At 35.4% G+C, this 27,745-nt stretch overlaps 1 protein-coding gene across 6 annotated transcripts in view; it reads left to right on the forward strand.

The window, feature by feature from the left end:
- Window positions 1-27,745, forward strand: part of adgrb2 (adhesion G protein-coupled receptor B2) — a 312,431-nt gene that overhangs the window by 182,004 nt on the left and 102,682 nt on the right. For all 6 annotated transcript variants that reach the window (XM_084424669.1, XM_084424670.1, XM_084424672.1 and 3 more), the window contains 7 exons: window positions 3,761-3,867; window positions 6,932-7,126; window positions 8,142-8,210; window positions 14,369-14,477; window positions 14,622-14,768; window positions 21,206-21,281; window positions 24,943-25,045. In XM_084424669.1, the coding sequence (XP_084280795.1) occupies window positions 3,761-3,867; window positions 6,932-7,126; window positions 8,142-8,210; window positions 14,369-14,477; window positions 14,622-14,768; window positions 21,206-21,281; window positions 24,943-25,045 (806 nt within the window). The remainder of the gene's footprint in view (window positions 1-3,760; window positions 3,868-6,931; window positions 7,127-8,141; window positions 8,211-14,368; window positions 14,478-14,621; window positions 14,769-21,205; window positions 21,282-24,942; window positions 25,046-27,745) is intronic.

The following is a 27,745-nucleotide window of genomic DNA, read 5'->3' on the forward strand; positions in this document are numbered from 1 at the left end:
TCTAGTAATTGTGCAGTTAATTATCATATTGTATTTTCAGAAAGTTTTGGAAAAATGTTCCTCTCCCCAAATTTGTCATTACCGACATAACACTATAATAAATCATTTAATAAGAAGGCTTATATTGACCTATTAATATTTTGTTTACATCTACCTTGTAAATATATTTTTTGCTATTTAAAAAACATAGGTAAATCAACATATTTTCACAGGTAAATTAATAGCAATTACAATTTTAAAAATATTTCAAGTGTAATTTATAAGATTTGTTGAATTTTGAACCCAATCTTTCTTTGTTAAAGGCATTAAGTTAATCATACTGATTTAAAAGTTAAGGATTCATTAGTTTGAATATGCATTCAACCAAACACTATAATAACATCTTAGTTGATAATTCAGTATACTTTATTTTAGACAGTTATGTTTTGGTAGCGACCACATCACATTACAGAATTTTAACTTGCATTCTAAAACATACTTAGATACTGTACTATAAAACATACTAAGATACTAATGATTTGCACAACTGTAAAAAAAAAAAATTTTATTTCCCCCAAATAAATTATTATGTGTTCCCTTTTGTCACTACCAAAACAATGATGGCATGTTTCGGTCATGACTGTTTCGGTAGTGACAATTTAAGATACTTTTGAGCCTAATTCAAAGATGATAACCAGCACATGGTTACCCAACACAATTCTGAACAGTTGCACACACACACACAAACTAAATTTTATGTAATTACACCCAAAAAAGTTTGCTTAATTGCAGTAAAAAGGTGTTTGGTAGTGAAGTTAAACACAGATTTTCAGACTTTTGAACACATTTCCCTCAACATGATGGTACCTATCTATAATGAAAGAGAGGCTTTGAGAGAGAGGCACACAATAATATTTTCTGTAATATTTAATAATATTATCAGTCTCAGCCAATGGACTAAAACACACGCTGTTTTGGTAGTGGCATGAAAATGTGAGGCAGATTTTTTTACATAAGGAATGTAATTTCATTATATATATATATATATATATATATATATATATATTAGGGGTGTGCAAAGCAGCCGGTATTTGTATCTGTATTTGTATTTGTTGAGAGGGGAAAAGTATTTGTATTTGTATTTGTATTCGAGTAAATTTCAAAATAGGTGTAAAAATCCATTTTTTTTGCGTTACACTTCTAATTTACGTTATAGTGTAAGTATTCTTTAATTATATCCATTATAATAATTATGGATATGCAATATTGGTTGATGTTTTTCCATAAATCCAGCAATGAACATGTAACAAGGAACGTCATTGAAAAGAAAATAACATAACAGCCATTACCTACGTTAATGTTACTCTGTCAACAGCCTATTGTCTAAATTACCAAGCTAACAGAGCTACTAGTGTTGTCACGGTGCCAAAATTTCAGTATTCGGTACCAATACCTGTGAAAATCCACGGTTCTCGGTAACAATTTCGGTAAAGCTTAATTTAGATTAAATTTACATATATTAAAGTTTATATCACGGTTACAAAGATGGAAACTGTAGTATTAAAAACACTACATTAATATTACATTTGTTAGATAACAATAGATAAAATGACCTAACAATAAACAATAGTTAGGCTATATAGCCTACTGTCGCAATTATTCTCCTTGGGGTTCATTTAAAAATACATTTTTAAAATCAAAAGTTAACATTATTTATGTTAACATTATTTAATGCACAATGAATGAAGTGAACAAACATGACCAATCAAGTGTTTGTATTAAATAACATTCACAAACATTAATTAATGTTGTAAAAATATATTGTTCACTCAATGTGTTGATGTTAGATGCGCATTAAGTAATGTTAATGAATGGTATCTTATTGTAGTGTTACCAAACAGGAGATAAAACATGTTTTATTTGACTTGACTGTACTTATATTTAATCCAAAACTGCATTCATATTTAATTTTAAAAGAGCTTTTTAAACCTGCTAAGAGTTATCCAGCCAAGAATAAGCCTAGAACTGCTTTTCTGACGGACTGATATTAATGACAAAATGACGGCTTTTTTATTTCATTTCTCATCTCCATAAATATATCTAAAGCTAATGCAAGGGCTAGAAATCAATTAATTCTTTGCTGATACTTCGTAATCACGAAGAGCGCAGTTCGCACGCTTTCTCCTTTCCACAAGCGCTTGCCCTCCCGTGGCGTCTGTCGTTGCTATGCAGCGCGCCGCTCGCTTCTATTATAAGCGCGCTTGCCGCGCGCCTACATTTGAAATCTGCACGCGCAAAAAACGCGCTATGTGAACTACCCCTTATGACAACGTGACATTAGCCTAATCCAAAATATTTCAGCCACCACATCAGCAGCACCGCCGGTCGCCATGTCTCATGAGGAAACGCAGCTTTTTGATATAAAGTTTTTCTTGTTCCCGAATACAAATATTTTTAAAAGTATTTGTTCGAAATAAGTATTCGTAAAAAACACATTATTTGTGCTTTCCGAATACCGTATTCGGGTTCGGCTCCACCCCTAATATATATATATATATATATAATGGAAACAACAATGGAAAAAAATATATATTTCAATATCATTTTCACAAGTTGAAATTTAGGGGTTAGGGTTCGGGACAGCCACCTCCCAATTGAAATAAACCCAATAAATGATGATTGTATATTTATTAATCTTACTTATATTTTAAATATTATTGCGGGATTCAATAGATAATAGAAGGATACAAATAAATAGCAAAAATATATATTTACAAGGTAGATGTAAACAAAATATTAATAGGTCAGTGTAAGCCTTCTTATTAAATTATTTACTATTTTGTCTCGGTAATGACAAATTTGGAGAGAGGAAAAATATTCCAAAACTTTCTGAAAATACAATATGATAATTAACTGCACATTTACTAGAAATGTGTATCTTGGATATTATACATTTTCCATACATTTGTGGAAAAAGACAACTTTTTTTTCAAGACGTATATATATATGGTATGTTGAATGGTATGTAAAATGTTAATGATATAATGACACATGCAAGTGTCTGACAGTTTATAAAGCCACAATTGAATTATTTTAAAAACACAGCGATGGTATTCAGTATTCTGCACTCCTCAGTTTGGTTTAAGTATTTCTAAACCTTCCAAGTGCAGAAGGAGAGTTTGTTTGAGGTTATTTATGCCCTTTGAGTGCAGTGTGCAATAATTCTCAGATACTAGTGGAGAAAGACACCCAAGGCGCTCAGTGATTTTTACCTAATAAAAACAGAAAGACCTAATAAATGATGTCTTTGAAGTGGGAGCGCAGAGCAGAGTGTTGAAAGAGGTCAACAGCGAGCTGTAATCTATATCAACTCCACATCCCGGCCAGCACAGACTGTCATGCATGCAAAAAAAAAACAATTCCTGCAGAGAGCGATTCGCTTGACTTTTCCGGGCTGCCTGCGTTCCCCGTGTGATTTTCAGGCCCATTTTTTATCCCAGCGAGGGTACCGGTGGTGAAGCCAACGTCGTGTCTTATTGGCCGTGATCTGAATGATGCAAGTGGCAGAAACTTTAAGCAAAACTGACTTAACAGCATTGCAAAATGACGTACTCAAAACAGACATTATCCCAGACGTTATCGTATGCCGCATCGCAGTGAAGTCTTTTATATGAAGCGTGTGAACCTCACAGAGTACGTGTCTGTCAAACTTTGACATGCTGTTATTGTTTGTGCACAAACAGTGATAATGATCTGTTTTTTTCCTTCCCTCTCCCTGTAGGATCTGCTAGTCGTCGTTGCTTGCTGGACGCTAATGGAGTTGCTTACTGGGGTCCTCCGAGCTTCGCCCGATGTGTCTCACTCGAATATAGATATTTACATTTATCTGTGAGTACATGGATGTGGATGACGTGCTGTGATGTCACAAGATGGGGTAGGATTAGATTATGAATATGAATTTGTTTATGCACCTTATCTAACACAATAATAAAGAGTTTTGGGTTACACTTTATTTTAAGGTGTCATTGTTACAGTGTAGTTATATATTTAAGTACTGTGTAATATTAAGTAACTACATGTACTTACTATAGGGTTAGGGTAGGATTAGGGTTTGGTTTGATTATGCATAATTAACTGCTATTACTATGGTAAGTACATGTAACATATGTAACAAAGACACTGTAAAATAAGTTTATATATTGATCTTGAAAATCAGGTTTGTGGTAGAGTATCGTCATCCTCTCGTGAATTCATTGAGAAGCAAATTTGTGCAAGACTAACATTAGAGAATATTTAAATAAATGTTTAATAAAATGTATTTGTGTTATCCAATTGGTAATTTCTCCTTTTAATAATTAAAATATCTCTCTTTATTTTTAAATAGGATTATTATTATTAATAGTAATAACATATTATTAATAATTAGTATTATTATCATTAATAATAATAATCATAATAAAAGAATAATAGTAGTAGTAATAATTATGTAGGCCTATTTATTTATTTGTATTATTATGATTAATAATATTGTATTATTACTGACTAAATAAATGATTAAATATATTGTTTTATGATTATTTTATTATTCTATTCTTATTGTCTAAATGCACTGTATATAATATTTATAATAATAATAATAATAATAGTGATTATTATTTCTAAATAAATGATGTATTATTTGTTTATTAATAGCAGTAATAACAACAATAACAGTTAAACTGTTTGCCAGTGTGTAAGGATGCAAGATGTATCTTGTGGAAAACAGATTTTAATATATCAAGGAATTTTGCTTGGTTAAGTGCATTTATCTCGTTTTAAGTATGTATAGATGTGTTTACAATGCATGGTGAATGTAGTTTACATGAACTAATACGTACAGACTAATTCAATTGCTCAGTTTTATTTAATATCTTCCATCTGCTGAATTGTGCAGCTGAGGAGGCGGCGTGGATGAGCAGCTGAATATAAAGAATTAAAGAAATGAATACACCAGAATTGTAGCTGCATGTGCATTACCGAATGCATATCAGAAGCGAAGACACATTTCTTTGCATTTAGTTTGGTGAATTCACTAGCCACAGAAAAATAAAAGATCAGAGTGCATTTAAAGGGCTGTGTGTTCTGGAGAGAACAATGCCACTGTCGCTTTCCACAAATGATAATAATAACTGCAATGAGCACTCAGCAAAAAAAAAAAAAAAGAGTCAATTACAGTGCTGTATCGTCACTCATTTTAACACACACCAATGAAATGAAAACCATTACTTAGAGATGCTTCCTTTGAACCCTTGCCTACCGTAAATGCTTAAAAGCTTAAAGAGAAACAGCACTAGCTCCCAGCGTTTACATTGATTATATACTTCCCATCGCCTGGTTTCAGACCTCTGGGTTCTAATAAAGATTGATTACTTTCTAACAGGTTCAACAGTCTGCCTTGATGCGCTCCCACTAATTCCTCTGCCACGGCCTTTGACTTTGAGTTCATAATGCCGAGTTGTTTTTTAATTGTACGTCTGGACCGAGGCATGATGTGCCGGGGTTGATTGCGCTTTTAACCTGTCCACTAACCCCTCATTATAATCACACAATGCTTAATTAGCTTTGATTGCCATTGTCTGGCACGTCATGCACTCGCTGTACTGTCATTAGACAGTCAACTGTTCGTCCACTCACGTCCAACCGCGAGCAAGAACTCCGCTGGTTAATTCACTGAGGGAGACGTTGTTTTCACTTCGTTATGCTCACAGCTTGGTTGACTGTAGATGGGAAGTAGATTAAGGCTGCTGTCGATAGCTTCAAACTGCTTTCGCTTTGCTCCGGTCCTGGATCAATGTTGCTTCAGCTTCAAAGCCAGCATGTGCTTCTGCACTTCCTTTTCTGGCTTACCTTTAAATCAGCGTGCTTATTTAATCTCTTCAAATGAATGCAGTGTTATTTTAGTTTTGCTTTTGCCAAAGCAACATTTCTAATTTGCATTTAGTTTAAATGTTTCAACTAATATTTATATTTCAATTAACAGATTTTTTTTAAAAATAGTTTTAATTTTAGTCTTAGTTTTAGTTAACGGTAATAACCCTGAATGGAAGTATATTAGTGTGTTTGTGGTTTTATGTTCACAAGATCCACTTTTCTTTACATCCTTCTGCATGCTTGTTCATTTTTTAATTATTTTTTTTATTCATTCATTCATTCTTCCAATATTTGTGACCCTGGACCACAAAACCTTATGGGTCTTATGGGTCAATTTGTAAAAAAAAAAAAGAATAAATAAGTTTTCCATTGATGGTTATGATATGACAATATTTGGCCGTGATACAACTATTTGAAAATCTGGAATCTGAGGGTGCAAAAAAATCGAAACATTGAGAAAATCGCCTTTAAAGTTATCAATTTATGTTGGCGATTGTGCTGCATTCACTCACAGAAATAAATTTGTGACATATTTACAGTAGGAAATTTACAAAATATCTTCATGGAACATGATCTTTACTTAATATCCTAATGTTTTTTGGCATAAAAGAAAAATCAATAATTTTGACCCATACAATGTATTGTTGGCTATTGCCACAAATATACCCGTGCGAATTATGACTGTTTTTGTGATCCAGGGTCACATTTGGGGTTGGTAAAAAAAAATTTATGTTATTGAAAGGCTACAATTATTTAATGAAAATACAGTAAAAACAAAAACAAAACATAATATTGTGAAATATTATTACAATTTGAAATAACTGTTTATTCAGGATATGATTATCCTTTTGGCTAACAATACCAGTTTAACATAGCCTATTTAAATGAACGTATTCCGATTGCTCTGTTGGTTTTATTTGATATCTCGACTCGACTTCATCTCTCTGTGTTTATTTATAACCTTCATGCTCATGTAGTTATTATTATCAAGGTTTATTAATCAGTGTCTGTGCATAAAAGCATGTTTTTTCTTCCCCTATAGTTGCGAGAACATCTTGCGAAGGGTCAGAGGACCCTGGCAGGGGAGGGCATGTCTCAGATCGTGAGGAGTCTCCTGGAGTTAATGTCCCGTAAGAATTATTACAGCGGCGACCTCTTATTCTCCGTGGAGATTCTCCGAAATGTGACGGACACCTTCAAGCGAGCAACCTACATCCCAGCTCCTGACGACGTGCAGGTGTGTATTTGCCTGTGGGTTTGTGGAAAGATATATGGGGAGATGACAAAATCTGTGTTTGTAGTTTTTAATAAGAATACGTTTTTTAAGCTCTTTTGTAGTTGGCTTAAATAGGAAAAGTACATATACTCCATGCAGGCTTAATACGAGGCTATATAATGACAATTTGATCAATGCTTGACATGTCAACTGCATATTTACGTTTCAGTCATGACAAATTTCGGGATAGCTTATAAAACATTTTATTAATGTAAATGGAATGTAGATTTGATCTTGGTTGACTAGATCTGCTACGCAGATCCTGCAGAATAAGTACGACTTGCTTCTGCTAAATACTCAGAAATTAAAATGAAGGGAAACATGTTGCAGATGCTAGACAGGTGGTGCTGGGGAGGTGGAGGGCTAGAATAATAATTTGCATAGCGCAAGTGTATCCGTTTGGATGCGTTTACTTATAAAGGGCAGTAATGATGGATATGTTCCATGCTGTGGAAGTTACACTGAAACAACCAGTCAGAACACAAAGAGTTTCATGGCTTAACCACTCATATATTACCTGATGTTCAATTACAAAATGTTAGAGAACAAACACCATGTTACTTTTACTTGAGTTTTTCACAATGCATAATATATAAATGTTATAAATATAGATAAATTGTAGATAGGTAAAGCAAAAATAGATTAATAATTGTTTTCAGAGAAGATATCTTTCTTACTCCAATGACATTATTTATTCTAATTTTAAGCATTTAAGCATTTTGCATAAAACCAACAAAGTTTCTCTGAAAGCATCTTACACACTTTAAGTAAAGGTAGAACTATCTTGTATATTTTTTATGAGTTTTTTTATATTCATTTATTTATTTATTTCTGAAAAAAATCCTAAGTAAATAAAACTTTTTTTTTCTTTTTTTTTGCAATGCAGAGTAACACATTTCTCTATTTTCTCCAATCTTTCATCACACAATTTCCATCTCTCTTTTTTCCGTCTTTTTTTTTTTTCCGTCTTTTTCAGAAATTCTTCCAGATTGTCAGCTTAATGTTGGACATTGAAAACCTTGAGAAGTGGGAAGACGCTCACCAGGTAACACGTCCGTCCTCGGCCCTTGCAATACACCTGCCAATATCCGACCGAAGAACGCAACTTTTCATATCTGTGTGCCGTGAGTTTTAATTTCCCCTCAGACAGAGCTGTGTCATCAAACCCGGGTCTGATCGCAAAGATTAACAACAAATGTAATCAGGCATCAGACCAGGCTTTGGATGTAATAGAAACCGACTTTAAAGTGTGTTGGGAAAGGGATGTGCTGTTATATCTGCCTCTTTGCATTACACCGCTCCATTAGACGCTATTTGACTTTAGATGCTGTGCAGTTTGGTCCACGGTGTCTTCGATGTCAAGCCAGGACATTTTTGCATAATTAACTTTCCTCAACTCAACTATCCATGAAGCCTTATTTTTTCTTATTCACTGAGGCCTGAACTAACTGCAGGAGATCATATTCTGACTCACTTAAGAACATCCACTTTTTCTGCTGATGTCAAATAACTTGGAAATTATGGGATGGTTATTCTTTACAGTCCAGATTTAGTGTGCATCATGTCAGAATTACCAAATACATCTATTCCTTTTTGCAGTCTTTATGTGTGGAACAGCAAAAGCTGCTTAGCTAATAGTCTTATTGTATATGCCAATTTGTAGTTGTGCTTGCTTAGGCGAGCATATAATTATTGCTCATATTTTGAGGTAGGGATTTGAACAAACCAGTCATACATATAACTGTTTGTGCTATTTTCATGTTTGATTCAGTAAGTTGGAGAATAATATGTATGTCCGGAGCATTTTGTTTTGTAAAAGAGGCAAGTGTATTGTGCAAAAACGTTATTAACATTATAAGTGAACATCAAGGAACTTATTAAAAATAAAAATCTTTGTCATGACCCCTTTAAATCATGTGACTTGTTTAGGAGAGTGTACTATTTCTGCAAAACCGTTCACAAGTTTTGGGCCAGTAATATATATTTTTTTTTTTTGAAAGAAATGAATACTTTAATTCATCAAGGACACATTACATTGATCAAAAAGTGACATAGAAGACATTTATAATATTGCAAACATTTTTATTTACAATAAATGCTGTTCCTTGATCAAAAAATCAAACGCGTTGTGAAAAGAAATAGTTTTTCTAATAATAATATATGATTCTTGAGCACCAAATCAGCATTTCTGAGGGATCATGTGACATCAATGATGCTGAAAATTCAGTTTTGCCATCACAGGAATAAATTACAGTTAAATATAGTTCACAATATTACAGTTTTTTAATGCATGTTACTGCATGATCAAACAAATGCAGCCTTGGTTAGCATAAGAGACTGCTTTAAAAAAACATTCTAAAATCTTAGCAAATGCATCGTAACACTCTGTCAACCATCCAAAACACACAAAATACAATACTGTGCCATTCTACACCAAATTAGAATGCTTGATGTCACAAAGCCCTTCTGCTCCCATAAGGCACCCCACCGCTTACAGTCCATTACACCGCCATTACACTCTAGCCACTGATGTCACTTCTGATGTAAACATACGGTATTAGTTTGTTCATGTGTTTAGTGTAGTTCTTTTTTGAAATGATAGGTATGGGATACAGTGTGTGGAGGTAATGGTGACTAATGGTCACATACCGAGCAAAGTCTGTGCTGCACATGCTCGTGATTCTAGTGAACGTTTATGTTTGTGTATGAATGCGGGCGCCAGGTGCTCAGCTCAGCGTGACTGAGCCAGATTTTGGTGTTAAAGCACAGTTGAGCAGGCAAATCTTTGACACACCTCCTGCTCTCCCTGCTCAGTAAATAATCATCTTCTCCTGTGAGCCTGCTGGAGTGTTCACAATGTCCCTGTCTGCCAGAATCTTAAAGGGGAAGTGTGAATTTCGTATGTTCGTCGGTTTAAAACTACATGTAAGCCATTTGTACAACATTGACAAAAGGGGACAGTTTGTCCCAAATATTGTCATTTTCAGTCACACGATCCATTAGAAATCATTCTAATATGCTGATTTGGTGCTCAAGAAACCAGAGTCCTGCACGGGTCCATTTTTGGAGACCCGCCCCCGCCCGTACCCGCAAAGTTCAGCACCAGATCCGACCCGTCACCCGTGATAATATCAAAATTAAATCCGCACCCACCCAGACCCGTTAATATTTGGCCCGTTACCCGACCCGTGCCCGCGATAAATCACACACAAGCTAAAATCATTCCAATTAAAGTGCTTTATTTTTTATCTCGCACCTCTCTCAACATCACAGTAGCCTCATGAATGGGCTAATGAAACAGGCTAAAGTGCGCTTTGTTTTGCGCCATTCAAGTAGCCTCCCATCGGCACCTAAATAGGCTACCTCCAGTTCACGCGCCGGCGCCTCCGTGTCCTGATTATATTGCCTGCTATATTTAGCCTACCTCTTATTTATTAAATCCAGGAAATTGATTGATGAAACATTGATTAAAATTAAGATACAATTAATACAAAACGAAATTCACTTTAAAGAAAGGCTTTCTACAAAAACAAACTTAATGAAGTGGTCAAAATCATGTCTGCCCACTCCATTTGTCTCCCTATATTCGGGATCTATCTTATCTACCCTCATTCACTATTTCCTCCGTTACTCCACTAATATAGTCCACTGGAAGTAGGGAATGAAAACGAGTGAGTGAATTCAGACACGGAGTGCGTCGGAAGGGTGGCCGCTTTTGCATAGTCTGTGCTTGCTGTTTAATAAACATTTTAATCTTAGCAAACCAGTAAGAGCTGTAAGATCTCTGTAAGACTCTTTCATGGAAACCAGCATGTATAAACCTTAATTAAACAATTTATTAATCAATTAAAAATGAATTTATACCTGTATGATATTACACTGTACCCACATTGGACCATCAGTTTAAAAAAAGGAATGAATGGATGATTCAGCTGTGGGTGCCATCTTCTGGTGAGACACATGAATTTATTCGGCACGATTCTCACAGTGCATTATGGGTATTCTCTAGCCGTTGAGTGTACATCAGTTGTACACTCGTTATTGAGGTGCATTGTCGGATTTAAGACGTCCACTGTGGTTTTGGACACCACTACAAATGTCTGTCCCTTCAAATAGTGCCATATTTAAGGGTACAGAGGGTGATTTCAGACACAGCCTAAAGCTGATTGGATGGTGAAACGTGGGCATTACTTACCAGTGTGAGTTTGCTAAAGCACTTGGTTAGTATCCAATAGCCTGTGCTGAATAAGTGTTGACAGCTGAAGGTTTTCAACCTTTTGTTTATTTCGAATAAAACACATTGATAGGTCTACATCAATCACAGGGAAAGCAGGAACATGCAGGGAATTAAAAAAATCACAATTTTGAATTGATTTTGACTCTAAAGTGGGAATATTTGCCTGTTAAAAAATAAATATGATGGTATGTGCAAAGTTTCTGTGTTTTATCAGAGCCTATATATTTTTGTGCCAATATTCTTTCAGTTTTCTTTTTTAGTTACAGTGAGGTTCTGAGAAAAATAGCATTATTTATAAACGTGACACCTGTTCATGCTCACACGTCACAGCCTCTCACTGTTAATTCAATTTATAGTGCATGTATATGTGAGTTATTGTGTCTCAGCCTTCTTGTCCTTCATAATTTGCCACAACATCTGGACACTTACAAGGTGTACAAACAACAAGAGCTATAAATCGCAGAGAGATCTTGAGCTAACATACTGTAAAACCAATAATCCAAGATTTAAATACAACCATTGTATTCTTTACTTGAAGTAAGCACCATGGTACATTATAAAGTACTGCAGAATTTCATCTGATACCATGTTGTTTTTGAATTAATGGGTATACCATGTAACTTAAAGGTATAGTGGAGGATTTTCCCGAATTTTAGAAAAGAACCGCCCTCTCCACTTTTTTGAAAAAATGCACATGCGCAACACTCTACCTGCTCCCGAGAGGGAACGCCTATTAAACGTGTGCACGAGAGAGCATGCACGAGCCTAGTGCGTGACTTGTGCCAGGGCTAGCATCGCTAATCATAGCTTACATTAACTTTTACTAGCAGTGATTTTAAATGGATTTCTCCAAATAGCATGCCAAACTTTACCTGTCGAGTAGAAACTTCACGACTGAGGCATCGGTGGGAAGCCCAACCTGTGCTTTTAGCGCACGCCAGCGTGTGAAATATTCTCCCAAAAACACTCTGGTCTTGTTTCTTTCTTCAGAGGCCTTTCTCTTGTCATACAATTCGCAGACACTTTTTCTCTTGCAACCCTCAGACATTTTGAAAAAAACCCGGTGAGAACGGCGAGCTTCAATGAATGGCTGAAACCGTAGCTCACCACACATATACACCAGAAAGCGAAAACTACCTAGGGACGAGCATGTGCAACGGCCTTACATAAACATATCACCAGAATGATTGACAACTAGGAGGACCAATAGTCTTGATGATCCACCCGGATAAAGAAAATCCTCCACTAGACCTTTAATAAGACCCCACGACCAAAAACTTCTCCAAAGTACATTGGTATACCATGTAAATATGATTGTATGTGAATACGGTATTTTTTTTAAAACTGTGGTACTGTATATTTCAGAATATTGTTGAATTGACATGTTGTTTTGGTCATGATACCAGATTTATTAAATTTGCTGTACATTTGCCATTATAATATGGTAAATCAGTTGAATTTACTTTAACTGTCATTATACAGAAAAATATATGCATACGTATACATTTCCACAGAAGCCACAATTTTCCAATTGGAGTGACCAAACTCAGAGATGGCAAAACTCAACATCCAAGATGTTCAGTCAGCTAGCGTATTTCCCCCAGACTAAGAAAGTTATTTTTTTGTGTGAAAGATACCAGAAGCCTGCTTGGGAAAGAATGATGTCAGTTCTCCTCCTATTCATTTCAAACCAACAACAAGCACCAATCTGCTTTGTTTCTCATCTGAATGCATATAGAATCGCCATCTGCCACATATTAGAAAACGTTTAATTTGGGATAAATTCAAAACAAATGCAAACCAAAAGTGTATAAATACTACGGATTGAGTCTCCTGTGGCACGGAGGAACGATATAAGTAGCTAGCTACTGATATATATTCCATAGACAATCACGCATGGCTTCATTTCCACACACGAGAGGAAGAGCAGAATTCCAATTAGATTGAGGAATGGGCTCCATGTTCTCATGAACTTCACTGTGAAATGTGCATGTGGCATGCTGTTTTCTGGAACAAAGGCCTAGTGAATTAAAACCCGCTGGCAATTTATAAACATGACAGAGTGGAGAGCGGGGGAATGATGGTATATACTGTGCTTCATCTGACTTGTGGATGCTTATTTTCCATCATCGTTTCACGGCTGCATCATAAACTCCCACTATCTGGCTGTAAACTGTAAAAATTGCACTGAAAATCAAAAGTATTTGAAGGTAGAATGTATTGTTTGACAGTTTTTTTACTGTTGACAAGTATTAGCTCAATTTTAGTCTTTGACAGCAAACATTTTATGGTAATTAAGTTATGTTTGTCTGGGAATTATGAGGGTTATTACACTACCATTCAAAGGTTTGGGGTTGGTAAGACATTTTTTATAAAAAAAAAAAAAAAAGCATCTTATGCTCACCAATTCTGCATTTATTTGATCAAAAACAAAAACAGTAATATTGGTGAAATATCATTACAGTTACTGTTTTCTATTTTCATAGATTTTAAATGTAATTTATTCCTGTGATGGCAAAGGTGAATTTCCAGCATAATTTCTCCAGTCTTCAGTCACATTATCCTTCAGAAAGAGCAACACTCAAGAACAGACATGGTTTAGATTAAGCCAGAATTAGGCCTTAGTTCAATTAGGATCTTTAAGTAGCTTTTATAAACATGCCATAGAAAAAAAACATTACTGGTGTGCATCTTTAGATAAAACAATGGCACTGACATATTTTAAGATTATGACAGTGCAAGTTGCTTTCAGTTAAGACAGCTCAAACATGCATTTTAGTCTGGGACTAGGTTTAAGCCTTGTCTGTGAAACCGTGGGCTAAAGTAATAATTTATAAAAAGCTTTCCTGACCCCAAACTTTTGAACGGTAGTGTATGTTTCAGAGATCATACCCAAAAACTGGGCTTGACTAAACCTCATATCATGTTTGTATGTGTATTTTTGTGATTATGCGACTTCCTTCCAGGTCTCTCCGGGTTCTGTGTTTCTGATGCGAGTTGTGGAAGACTTCATTCATCTAATTGGAGAGGCTCAGAAGCCGTTCCAGAGCTTTCTGGTTGTCACCAACAACCTCAGTGAGTTCCCATGGCATCTACGCAGTAGTGCCACAAATAAAGGTCACGTCGTCCTGCAGTGAACATCTCTTAAAAGTGCTTCTGTGAAGCGTTTAATATTTGAACTTTCCAGACTGTTAATCTGTCTTTCTCTGGTCCTGTCAGTAATCACCATCCAGCGAGAGCCCGTTTCGGCTGTTTCCAGTGATATCAACTTCCCCATGAAGGGGAGGAGAGGGATGAAAGACTGGGCACGCTCTTCAGACGACAAACTCTTCATCCCCAAAGAAGTCTTTACCTTGTCCTCCGATGGTGAGTAATGCAAGATATGGTGTGTCAGTGCATGAACTCTGACATGTTGAGCAATTGTGCTCTTGTGGGTAAAACAAGTTTGATTCCAGCTCGCAAAATCCTGACTGGTGAAGAAGGCCATATGATGCCCTTATACAAAGTCTTGATTTTTTTTTTTTTTGGTTTACTAGAATAGGTTTTTATGCTTGAATGTTCAAAAAACATATTTTTTTTCACTAATTTGACATTGTTGCAGCTCCTCGCTTCCTAGTCTGTCAGTAACGCTCTGTTTAGTTCCTGTCTCTATGAAGCCCCTCCTTCTGAAAAGCGCAATCTGCTCTGATTGGTCAGCTCGATCAGTGTATTGTGATTGGTCAACCGCTTCGAGCGCATTTTGGAAATGTCACGTCCCTTACCATAACAGTCAGTGTCAACACACTTCTACTAACGCAACTCAACCAGGCCTTGCCCTTTTTTCTTTTCTTATCTTTTTTTCTTTTTTTTTTTGCATATGCCTTGGGCGGGAATTATTTAAATGAGGAATATTGTGATGCATATGTTCCCGGAAGACTACAATCAAGGCATTTCAGGGAGTTCAGAAAGGGCTTATACTGACATAGAGAATTTGTGCTTTGTTACTTAGCAGATCTTTTTCATGCTCAAACAGCAACATTACACACTAAAGTAAAAAAAAAAAAAAAAAAAAAAATAGCATAAGTCATATTTAAATGTGACATGTACAACGTGTAAATACACACTTTTGGTTTGGTGTATCATTTACATTTTACATTTACATTTATTCATTTAGCTGACGCTTTTATCCAAAGCGACTTACAATTGCTATATATGTCAGAGGTCGCACGCCTCTGGAGCAACTAGGGGTTAAGTGTCTTGCTCAGGGACACATTGGTGTCTCACAGTGGATTCGAACCCGGGTCTCTCACACCAAAGGCATGTGTCTTATCCATTGCGCCACCCCACCTCTTTAAATTGAATCATGGATTCAATTTAAAGTAACTTTGGTACTGGTAGTTTTTTTTTTTTTTTATCATAGTAGGTTTGCCCTCGTAAAGTCTGTGTTTTTCGATCATCATGTAACAGTACTCGTACAGTATGTGAGTTCCACTGCATCCCTGCATGCAGCTCCATCATTGTTATTGATGAGATCCTGGTGTCAGCAGTGACTCTTACTATCCCGTCAGGGTTCAGCTGCTTAATGTGAACTGTTCCGGTGTCCTAGCATGTTATATGACTCTCTTCCCTGTCCCATTTGACATTCTTTAACATCTTTCTCTTGACTCTTTTACTTTTTCCCATCCCCCTTAGAACATGTACACACTGCAAAGTTTTGGGTGTTGCAACCATATTTAAATGTGGGAATGAGTCACCTAAATCAGCGATTTACATTGGATATCTAGCAGCGACAAAATACAGTTCCAAAATTGTTTGAAATTGATAAATATGGGAAGTGTTTTCACCTCTCACCTAAAAGTTGATTAGTTGTTACATTTAGTGTGTTATCCTGAATAATATGCATGATTATATTGTTAGTGGCTGCCATCTAAATTATACAGAAAGCAGGAGTTAATGAATGGGACTTAAATCTTAACCGTAGGACTGAAAGTCTCGCCTTTCAGGTAAAAGAACGAAATATATTTGCAACAGAATTTATTCATGACAGAACAAATGTGCATATTTACAGAGCCCATAAGGGGACATAGTGCTGGAAATGATAGGATCTTTTTTTTTACTTTTTTCTTTTTTACTTATGCATTCACTCTCAAAACTTTGCATTCCCACAAGAAACTTTACATTTGCTCGCAACACTTTTGTGTTCTCTGGTAAATTATTGCATTCCCCCAAGAAATTTTGCGTGAAATACAGTTTTTGCTCCCACCTTAAATTATCTATCACCAGTTTTGCTTTCACTCTCAAAAGTTTTGCGAGTTAGTTTTGCAAAACCTTTGTGAGAGAATGCAACATTTTGCAAGTAAATATCTCATATTTTGGCATCTCTATGGAATCTTGTTTCCACCACAGAATGAAAAATAAAAAAGGTAATTGCAAAATTTTATCTCACAATTCTGACTTTTTTGCAAATTTACATCTTGGATGTACATATAAAGTGTATAAAATGTAAAAATAAACGTGATATAAAGTCGCAATTACGTGTTAAGTCAGAATTGTGAGTTGCGAGAAAATGGTCCTTAGAGTTCCTTAGAATTAGACTTTATAACTTTAGAAAAAAAGTCAGAATTGCGAGTTTATTTCTTGCGCAATTGCAACTTTATATATCATGCAATTCTGACGTTATATCTCGCAATTCTGACTTTATATCTCGCAAATCTGACTTTATTTCTCAGAATTGCGAGATGTAAACTAACAATTATGAGATAAAAAGTCGCAATTATCTTTTAAAATGTTTTATTCTGTGGCAGAAACAAGCTTCCAAACATATCCATGTCCCCTTAATGACTCTTTACGTGTTAATAAAATCAACCTGTAAAATGTTCTATGCTAGATTTATGTTACATTTTATGTTAGCATGATTTGACAAATTCCAAACCGATTGTGCTATTGTTGATTTGACATTTGCCATTCAAACATCTTTCCCCATTTAAGTATTTACTGCGCAGTCGAACTCCTGTACACCAATAAATAATCAAATCTGCGTGTACAGAACAGAAAAGTGTGCAAAGTTGTGTTTAGCTGCATTGTATGTATGTGGCCTTACAGAACTGAATGCAATCAGTCAGCGGTTTGGGAAGAGACAGATAACACGGTTGAGAGAATTGGAAGAATAAATGGGCCACTGAAAATCATAGTGATCCGCCAGCATGACAGGCACTCACTTCTCAGACTTCTAAGATAGGGAGAGAAAGAAAAAGAAACGAAAAAAAAAAACGAGAGATATTCTGCCGGAGAGAATAAAAACACAGGATGTGGGTGGAGAAGAGCTGGTTTGAAGATTGAAGAGAGTGCTGAATGAAATGAAAAAGAAACAAAAGGACATCAAAGAAATGACCATTAATGCTAGTGTCTCGTCGAGTGTCTCAACAACTCCAGGCTAAACCATTACAGACCTGTCTACCCGTGGAGGACCTCCCAGCAGGAAATAACAAAAACTTCCTGTCCCGACACACTCCCCTTTCTGCCCACTGCCATCGGAGATAAGATGGCTCCCTGGGCAGAGCTTTGTCCGGAACGCTTTTCTATAGAGAGAAGGAAAGGTTCATCATGGTCCTTTCTCAAAATAGCTTTGTTAAAGTGATAGCTCAGAGAATAGAGGGAAAATAGAAGTCAGGCTCCTTTCAGACCAGACCATCAGGGCTTGTTTCGTGATTGTCATCCATTAACTCATAGTTTAACATGCAGTCAGAACCGCTGTGGAGCTGATTGGCATTTGATTTGCTGAGGCTGATGAGAATTGCAGTATCGCTGAATGTGTTACGTCATCTGTCTTTTGACGTCCCCGTTCTCAGTGAAGGGGTGAAACACGCCTCCCTTTATTCATTCTTTAACAGTAAACTGAGCTAAAAGAGTCCACTTTGTTGGTGTTTGGAGGTTTTGGACATTGAATTATCTGTGTAAATGGCTGATGCACATTTTTTACGGATTTAATTTTAGCGCATGATGTTCTAAAATAGCACTTCCATTAAATTTATTGACAGAATCATTTTCAAAAAGATATTATTAGGTAACATCATACATATATATATATATATATATATATATATATATACACAGTACCAGTCAAAAGTTTGGAAACACTACTATTTTTAATGCTTTTGAAAGAAGTCTCTTATGCTCATCAAGCCTGCAGTTAAAAAAACAAAAAAAAACAAAAAAAAAAAACAGTAATATTATGAAATATTATTACAATTTAAAATAAGTTCTCTTTTTTAATATACTTTAAAATGTAATTTATTTTTGTGATGCAAAGCTGAATTTCGTTCAGCAAGTACTCCAGTCTTTGGTGTCTTATGATCCTTCAGAAATCATTCTAATATGCTGATTTATGATCAATGTTGGAAACAGTTGTGCTGCTTAATATTTTTTTATAACCTGAGATACTTTTTTCAGGATTATTTGATGAATAAAAAGTTAAAAAGAACTGTATTTATTTAGAATAGAAATCTTTTGTGACAATATACACTACCGTTCAAAAGTTTGGGAACAATAACTTTTTTTTTTTAAAGAAATTAGTACTTTAATTCAACAAGGATGTGTTAAATTGATAAAAGGTGATGGTAACGATTTATATTGTTAGAAATGTTTTTATTTTAAATAAATGCTGTTTTTATGAATAAATGCTGTTAACGTTTTACTCATCAATGAATCCTGAAAAAAGTATTCCAAAAAAATATATTGAACAGCACAACTGTTTCCATCATTGATAATAACTGAGTATCAAATTATCATATTAGAATGATTTCTGAAGGATCATAAGACACCAAAGACTGGAGTACTTGCTGATGAAAATTCAGCTTTGCATCACAAAAATAAATTACATTTTAAAGTATATTAAAAAAGAGAACCATTATTTTAAATTGTAATAATATTTCATAATATTACGTTTTTTTTTTTTTTTTTTTTTTTTAACTGCAGGCTTGATGAGCATAAGAGACTTCTTGCAAAAGCATTAAAAATAGTAGTGTTTCCAAACTTTTGACTGGTACTATATATAATTATATATATATATATATATATATTTGAATTGGCTTTTAATTGTATATTTTTATTTTCATTTTATTTTAAGTTTTAGTCATTTTGTTATCTGCTTTTATTTTTAATTTTTTACATCTATTGTTATTTCAGTTTTAGGTTTAGTATTTTATATATATATATATATACACACACATATATACATACATACTGTATATCACTGTATACATATCACTATGTATCACTTATTTAAATTATTTTCGAATATTTTTTTTTTTAAAGAGGCTATATATATCATCTTAAAAAAAAAATTTGAAATAAGTTTAAACTGAAGTTGAAGTGCTAAAATGACTAAAATTGAAATAAAATAGGTTTAAAATTATAATAAAAAAATCATAAAAGCAGATAACAAAATTACTAAAACACATACAAATAAAAGCTAATTCAAATTATAAAAATAATACATAATAGAAAATAAGTAATACTAAAACAACACTGGAACATACATGAAGAGAAACATTTTCAGATTCATTTATAAAGTGCATTTCACAATAAAAAGTATTATTGTGTTAAACCGAGTATTTAAAAAAAATGATGTTAAACATATAATACGTATTCTACAGTTCTAAACCATAAATTACATTAGAGAGGTACAAATGCACAAATGATACATGCTAATGAGATCACGTTATGATGTTACAGGCATATTCTTTTGCATCAGAGAGTATGCATATTGTGTTCAGTGATTTTAACCAGCTCTATTCAAGCTCAATTATTAAACCTTAAATTGCATAATGTCAGTGGACATTGCAACAGTGATTCAGACATGCTTGCCTGAGTTTCTCTTCATAAAATTTGCAGTAAAATCCTCCGAAGTGCCTTAGAACAGGTCTAAATGTTCGTTTTCCATCTCCGACTGAACTTTGAATAGCTGTGAGGACTTCCATTGCCACGTAAAGACATTAGAGCAATGAAATATGGACTTTAGGCTCGTTACATCACCTATTACTGTATCGCTTTCACTTCCTGTCCTCCATAAGTGAAATATGATGGCATTTACTTAGGGACGAGGGAAAAACATTCCGAGGAGAAGAAGAAGAATTGGATGGGAGTGAGGAGGGATGTAGAAGAAAGAGGTCCATGATAAATAGCGTCTGAGAAAAGAACAGATGATGAGGTGCATGTGGAGGCAAGGCACTCGTGCTGAGGAGAGAACAAAACAAATTATATGAAAAGCACAGAGATGAAACAAGGGTACGGAGCCAGTGGGGAGGAGTGGACAGATGGCCTGGGAACAGAATCGGTTGTCGTATCTGTACCAAAGTCCTCTTTTCTTTGTCTTTTAAATGTCAAGCTATGCACTGAAAAGCCTTTTCTTAAAAGCCTTTCTTTTATATTCTGCTTTGTATTTTGGTTCACTCAGCTGGAGCTGCTTATTATGGTCATATGTTTGTTCTGATGCGATCATTTTCCCTTCATATTTGAATGAATTGATGCTCTTTTTTTCCTTATGTATTCACATTTTATTTAAATTTTCTGAATTACACGCGCACACACACACACAAGGAAATAATATTACTACATTGTACTAGATTGTTGCAACAAAAGATTTCTTCTGACTCGTTCAATTGAAACTTTCATAAATCAATCACACATTTTAAGATTTTTTCCATCATTTTAAAAGATGTTTCCTGCTCTTTATAGCTTGACATATTTGGTTGAGTTTTGATCTGGGACATTCAGAACATTTCAAGTCATATGTTTTGATACTTTGACCCTTTTTTGTCCTGCAGAATCAGACGACACTCCGTATTTTGTGATCGGAGCAATCCTGTACCGCACCCTCGGCTTCATCATGCCCCCACCAAAGTAAGTCCACTCCTTCAATGTGTGTGAATGCGTGCGTTCGCGTGTTTTAATATATTTTTGAAAGCTATGTCAAGGACACTCATTCTGTTACTTAGCGTATGATTGAGACCATGGCCAATTATCAGAATGTGAACCTTCAGGGTTTGAGTGGAACAATCATTAAGCCTGTTTTAATCTGTCGAGAAATGAGCTTATATGGCTAAGATGCTTATTTGAAGGTCTTGACCTTACCCTTTATATTCTGATGGGAGGTCGACAGTTCATATGGCGAATTCAGGTTGATTGGGACACATTTACCCAGTCATCTCGATGGCAAAAAAGTGTCCCACCTACTTCTTCATAACCGTGTTTAATCCAGTAAAGTTTGCCACCCTTTGTGGGTTCATTGAGCTGGCATACTGTACTCTGTACTAGTTTTAGACCAGCAGACTAAAACGGACCTACAGTGCTTTCTATTCCTAGAATACTATTCCTGCACTACCTGTTAATCCCATGATCCGTGCCATGGATATCCTAATGTTGGCTCCTCAAATTAGCTATGTTACACAGCTTAAACACTATAGCTGGCCTGCCTTATCAAACTGACTCAGGTGTTCTCACTCTGTTCTCACAGAGATTGACCACAAGTGATTCAAAATGAATTTTGAATAGTAGTTTTCAATTTTGAATTAAGTTATATTTGATCTATTTTTCTGTGTGTTATCAGTTGATTTATAATATCAATTAAAGTATGCAATTACACTTATCCAATTTCTCTATTGTTATCATTATTGTTATCTAGTGACAATTTAATTTGTAATAGGCAGGTAATACAATTTGAATGATTTATTAACCTTTAATTTGTGGCTATTTTTATAAACCTTTAATGTGTGCCCATTTTTTTTTTTTTTTTTTTATTATTATTTGATTTGATTTTATAAAATAAATCATTTTAATATATATATATATATTTTTTTTTTTTGGGTGCATTGGGTTTTTTCAATAATATTAGTTTTATTATGGTCCTGAACAAAGTTTTTACTTTTGTCAACATAACTACTTTTTTTTTTTTCTCTATTCATTGAAATAAAAAATATGCTTTGTGACAATAATTAAACTCTTTGACTAAAACACAAATGCAATTGAGGAAAATATGACAAAATCTCATATGGTATTTTTTTTAGGAGCTCAGGGTTAACAAGGACTGTTTTCACGTATATTTTGTTCATATTCCTACAGTCACCCGTCATTTGCACTTTGAGTGTGGATATAAAAGGTACTTATGGAAAATAATCATGCCACGCACGGTTAGGGCAAGTGTAAGTCTTCTTTTTTAGATATTCCAGTGCTGTGTTGCCTTTTCCCTCAGTCCAGCCACTTCTGAGAGCCTCTCTGTATTGAGGAGAAGTGTAATTAGGCAGAATCGTGCAGCTGAACCTGGAGGGCATGTCTTGTGTCCTGCTCAAGCCCTGCTGGGGTCTGTAGTTAACTGTCCAAACTCACTGAGCATGTCAGCGCTCTCAACCCTGACGAGGAACACAAGAGTGTGGCGACAACCGCTGCTTGTGTTTGCTTCTGTCTCTATTGTGAGCCATGTTAGAGGTCCTGGTATCCAGGTCATTGCTCCTCACTGTGGTTGATTGTGACAGGGCTTGTTGAATATGTATGGGATCAGGGCTATTTGTTTGTTTTTAGTCTGCTTTTGGTTTTTGTCTCATTAATTTTCTGCGCTGAAGACAGATCCTCGCTCCCACTGCCCCAGAGGGAACTAACCTGCCCGATTTGTTTGTGACAGAATGTAACTCCATGTGACCCAACTCCCATGGATACACAAGTTGTATCTCTTTCCATGACACACACACACATACACTCACACACAACAAAAAATGGATGGATTTATTTAGCGTAGGATGGTCCAGAATAGCTCTGCCGTGGATTTAAAAGACAAAAACACACAGACGCTTGTGCAGCGGCACTCAGCCATTGTATCATGCTCTGTCATTGAATACCATCCAGGGTTGTGCACCACTCAGAATTCAGTTGAATCAAATTGAAATGTAAAAGTAAAGTAAAGTAAAGTAAAGTAAAAGTAAAGTAAAAGTAAAAGTAAAGTATTCATGTTATTTTGTGGGACAATATATACAGTGCTATGCATAAGTTTAGACACCCATACTAAAGTTGACTAAAAAGAGGAATAAAAAATCATCTTTTGGAAACTGAACTTAATGCCTTAATTAAAAAAAATAGGAAAAATCCAACCTTTAAGGACACCAATTTTCTTTGTGAATGAATAATGCATCGTAAATAAATAAATGTTCTTCCTTAAAATACAGGGTGCATAAGTTTGGACACCCCTATTTTAAATTCCCATAGAGGCAGGCATATTTTTATTTTTAAAGGCCAGTTACTTCATGGATCCAGGATACTATGCATCCTGATAAAGTTCCCTTGGCCTTTGGAATTAAAATAGCCCCACATCATCACATAGCCTTCACCATACCTAGAGATTGGCATGGTTTTATTTCAGTTAGCCTAATAGCTAGTTTGATTTGCATTGAGAGATGATCTTATGGAAAGTACCCCATGCCAATCTCTAGGTATGGTGAAGGCTATGTGATGATGTGGGGCTATTTTAATTCCAAAGGCCAATGGAACTTTATCAGGATGCATAGTATCCTAAACAAAAAATAAAAAAAAATACTTAAAAATAAAAATCTGCCTGCCTCTATGGGAATTTAACATAGGGGTGTCCAAACTTATGCACCCTGTATTTTAAGGAAGAACATTTATTTATTTACGATACATTATTCATTCACAAAGAAAATTGGTGTCCTTATATATATATATATATGAACCACATGCGGTCACAACTGTGCATATATCGGCTATTTTTATAAGCTTCAAATGTGGCTAATCCAATCAGGTTTTCTTTTTTTTTCCTTTTTTTATTATTATTATTATTATTATTTAGAATTTTTTTTGACAATTTCTCGTTTAGGGTCATGAACATGGCATAGGGTATTTTCCATGTCAGTTTCTCAACTACCCGCTGAGGGTATTTAAATTTACATTTAGGCCTTTGGCAGACACTTTTATCCAAATAGTTGTCAAATACAGTTTAAAAAATAATTTGTTCACATGTTTTTTTGTTTGTTTTGTTTTTCATGAATTGTATTGAATCCAATTAGGGTCAATTTAACCTTAAACATAAAAAAAACGTACTCAGAATTTAAACATAATACAAGGGTTAAATTCACTCTATATATTACTTCCAAAAAAAAAAAAAAAATATATATATATATATATATATACATATTAAAAAAAATGTGTTTAGAGTAATATTGAAAAAAATTATAAGTGTCTAAATAGTTGGGAATAAATATGCAGAATAAGTCAAAAATTATTATGTAATTATGTTTTGACACAAAAAAAATTGTAACTTATAAACATCCTCTGTTAACTGACTATGTTGGATTTGTTTGAATTTCAGTTTCATATTTCACTATTCTGTCATTTAATTTCAAATTCCAATTAAGCATCCTGTTGTTCTGGCCATTTCAGTCACGAAGGGAGACCGTTCTTAAGTTCTGAATGTTGCTCAACCTTGATACCTATCGATAGATGTGAAATGGAGTGTGAAGTCGATTGTGGGTCTAACTCACTCAATGTTCCTTCCTTCCAGAGATCCATTCGTGATCAGCTCAAAGATTCTGACAGTGACGGTGCGTCCTTTACCGAAACCAACCGAGCCCTTGGTATCTGTGGAACTGGCACCTTTGCTCAATGTAAGTATCTTATGCTTTTTATTCATATTTTAATAGGCATTAATATTAAATGCCTCACCTCTACAAACTATTACATAATTCATCATAGTATTTTCTGATGTACCTTGTGTTAACCATACTGCATCACTGCCGTTCTTAAGTGTGGGGTTGATAAACATGTATATATATATATATATATTATACATCCACCTGGATGATGCAACAGCAGCCATATTGCGCCAGAATGCCCACCACACACCAGCTTATTGGTGCAGAGGAGACAGAGTGATGAAGCCAATTAATATATATATATATATATATACATATATGGGGATGATTATGAGGCCATGATGGAAGAGGCCAATGGGCAAATTTGGCCAGGATGCCGGAGTTACACCCCTACTCTTTCGAAAGACATCCTGGGATTTTTTATGACCACATAGAGTCAGGACCTCGGTTTACCGTCTCATCCGAAGGACGATGCTCTTTGACAGTATAGTGTCCCCAATGCACATTCACTCATGCTGACAAATTGCCTCTGCAATGGTGTGAGCACAAGCTTCTAGCACAGTGAGTCTATTTGAACACCTTAATCAGGCACGAAATACAGTTCTGTTACGATGACCCTCTATTAATAATCCTCTGTTATGAATAGTACGTCTTTAACAACCCCTAAAAACACAGGACATAAAGTACTACACATAAAGTCTCTCAATATTTTATACGGGGGAATTTTTTTTTTAATAAAAATATACCCGCAAGGATTTATGCAAAGCGCGAAACCTGCAGATTGGATTGTGCATCAGTGCAGATATCAGCTGTGCAGAGAACGCTGCCATTGTGATGTTCCCGAGTCGGCATGGCAACCTTTACCTGCTATCTCCTCCATAGAAGCGTGAGTCTCGGGAATGCGGGAGTGGCCGTGATTCATGAATTTTTTCTATGCACACGTCCCTCGTCACACCGAGGTCGTGCCCCGCTCAGCCGTGGTCCTGGGTGAGCCCCATCTGCGTACGAAAGACCTTGGCGGGGGTCGGTGTCCAGATTGTGCAGCGGTGCCCTGGTCACAGATGTTTGGAACACGAGGGGTGGTGGGGATCTGAGCCTGTGTGTTGGGACTTGTCCTCTCTATGTGGACAGCTGCTCTGAGACAGCCTGCCTGAGCCATCCTGACCCCCCAGGGGATGCTGGGAAATGGAGGCGGTGCACTCCAGATGTGTCATTGGCTGTGTCATTGACTGGCCAGTTATTGATCGCCGATGTCATCCGACTGTCAGTCATTTGAGAGTCGAAATGATGTATTCGGTTGCATGTTTTGTTTACCACCTGCGATGACAAAAACGCTCTGTTCATTTGTTCTCATTATGAATGGGAGTAGGAAAGCCATCTGTTTGTGTCTCTGATAAGTTCATTCGAGCTAGTGGAATGGCTGAGTCCATACTGGACACTTAAAACTTGCCTTGCTAGACATATTATAATGATCGAACAGCTGTGCGAATGTTTCTGGACTCTGTGGAGTGTGGACTGTGACTGTGTCAAGCATCTGTCATTCAAACACGTATTACTTTGTGTCAGCTGTCAACATGTGACTCAATCATTTGATCCAATCCAGTGTGTGGCGTTGCTTAACCACTTGGGGGCAATGACATGTTTAAAATGGTGCGAGTGTCTGTATCTCGCTGAGCCTGCCCTCATTTGAAGTATACAACCTCTCTGAGACCACATAACAAGACATAATTGCCCTCTGATTCTGGCAGCCGTAATGGTTGTCTGTTATACCCCGGAAGGTCAGGGGTGATCATTGTTCAGGTCATAAGATCCCATCTGGGATTCCTCCTCCTAAAAAAAACATAGTAGGCATAACTTGAGCAGAGACAGATTAGTCAATTATACCGGTTGATTCGCTGAAGAATCGATAATGAGCTGTTCATCCAGATATGCACCACTGAACACTGATTAGAGCCTCACACTGAGCATCATCCCAGACTCTAACGAATGAATTAAGAATAAGATTTTTCTTCTTCTTTTTTTAATTATTCATCTGGAGCTTGCACTCAGGGCTCAAGAGAAATTATCATTATCATTATTATTATTATTATTATTATTGCCTGACTGTTGGGAATACATATTTTTTCTGTTCCTTTACATATATATATATATATATATATATATATATATATATATATATATATATATATAAATCGTTAAATGCATAAATTGGGACTTGTTTATAATTGGTGTATGTGTATATATATATATATATATATATATATATATATATATATATATATATACTTGCTTGCCTCCACATTTCATTTTCAGGGTTACGGTTGTGGGCGTCACTCAACAATAGTGAGGGCGTCACCTTTCAAACTCGATTTCATTCTCTTCAAATGTATTGAGCTTTAAATTATGGCATATTCTGTGTATGATCCCCTACTATAGTGAAATACAGCAATTTTTTACGTATGATTTGACAGTTTATTTTCAATAAATGTAAAAAATATAAAAGGTGTGCATCATACCTGACACCTAGAAAGTATATAAAAATTTACAAATTATAAATTCAAATTATAAAATTGTTTTATTTTAATATTTAATAATACTTCATTCATCCATCCATCCATCCATCCATCCATCCATCCATCCATCCATCCATCCATCCATCCATCCATCCATCCATCCATCCATCCATCCATCCATCCATCCATCCATCCATCC

Source organism: Rutilus rutilus (assembly GCF_951802725.1).
Source record: "Rutilus rutilus genome assembly, chromosome: 11".
Taxonomy (NCBI): domain Eukaryota; kingdom Metazoa; phylum Chordata; class Actinopteri; order Cypriniformes; family Leuciscidae; genus Rutilus; species Rutilus rutilus.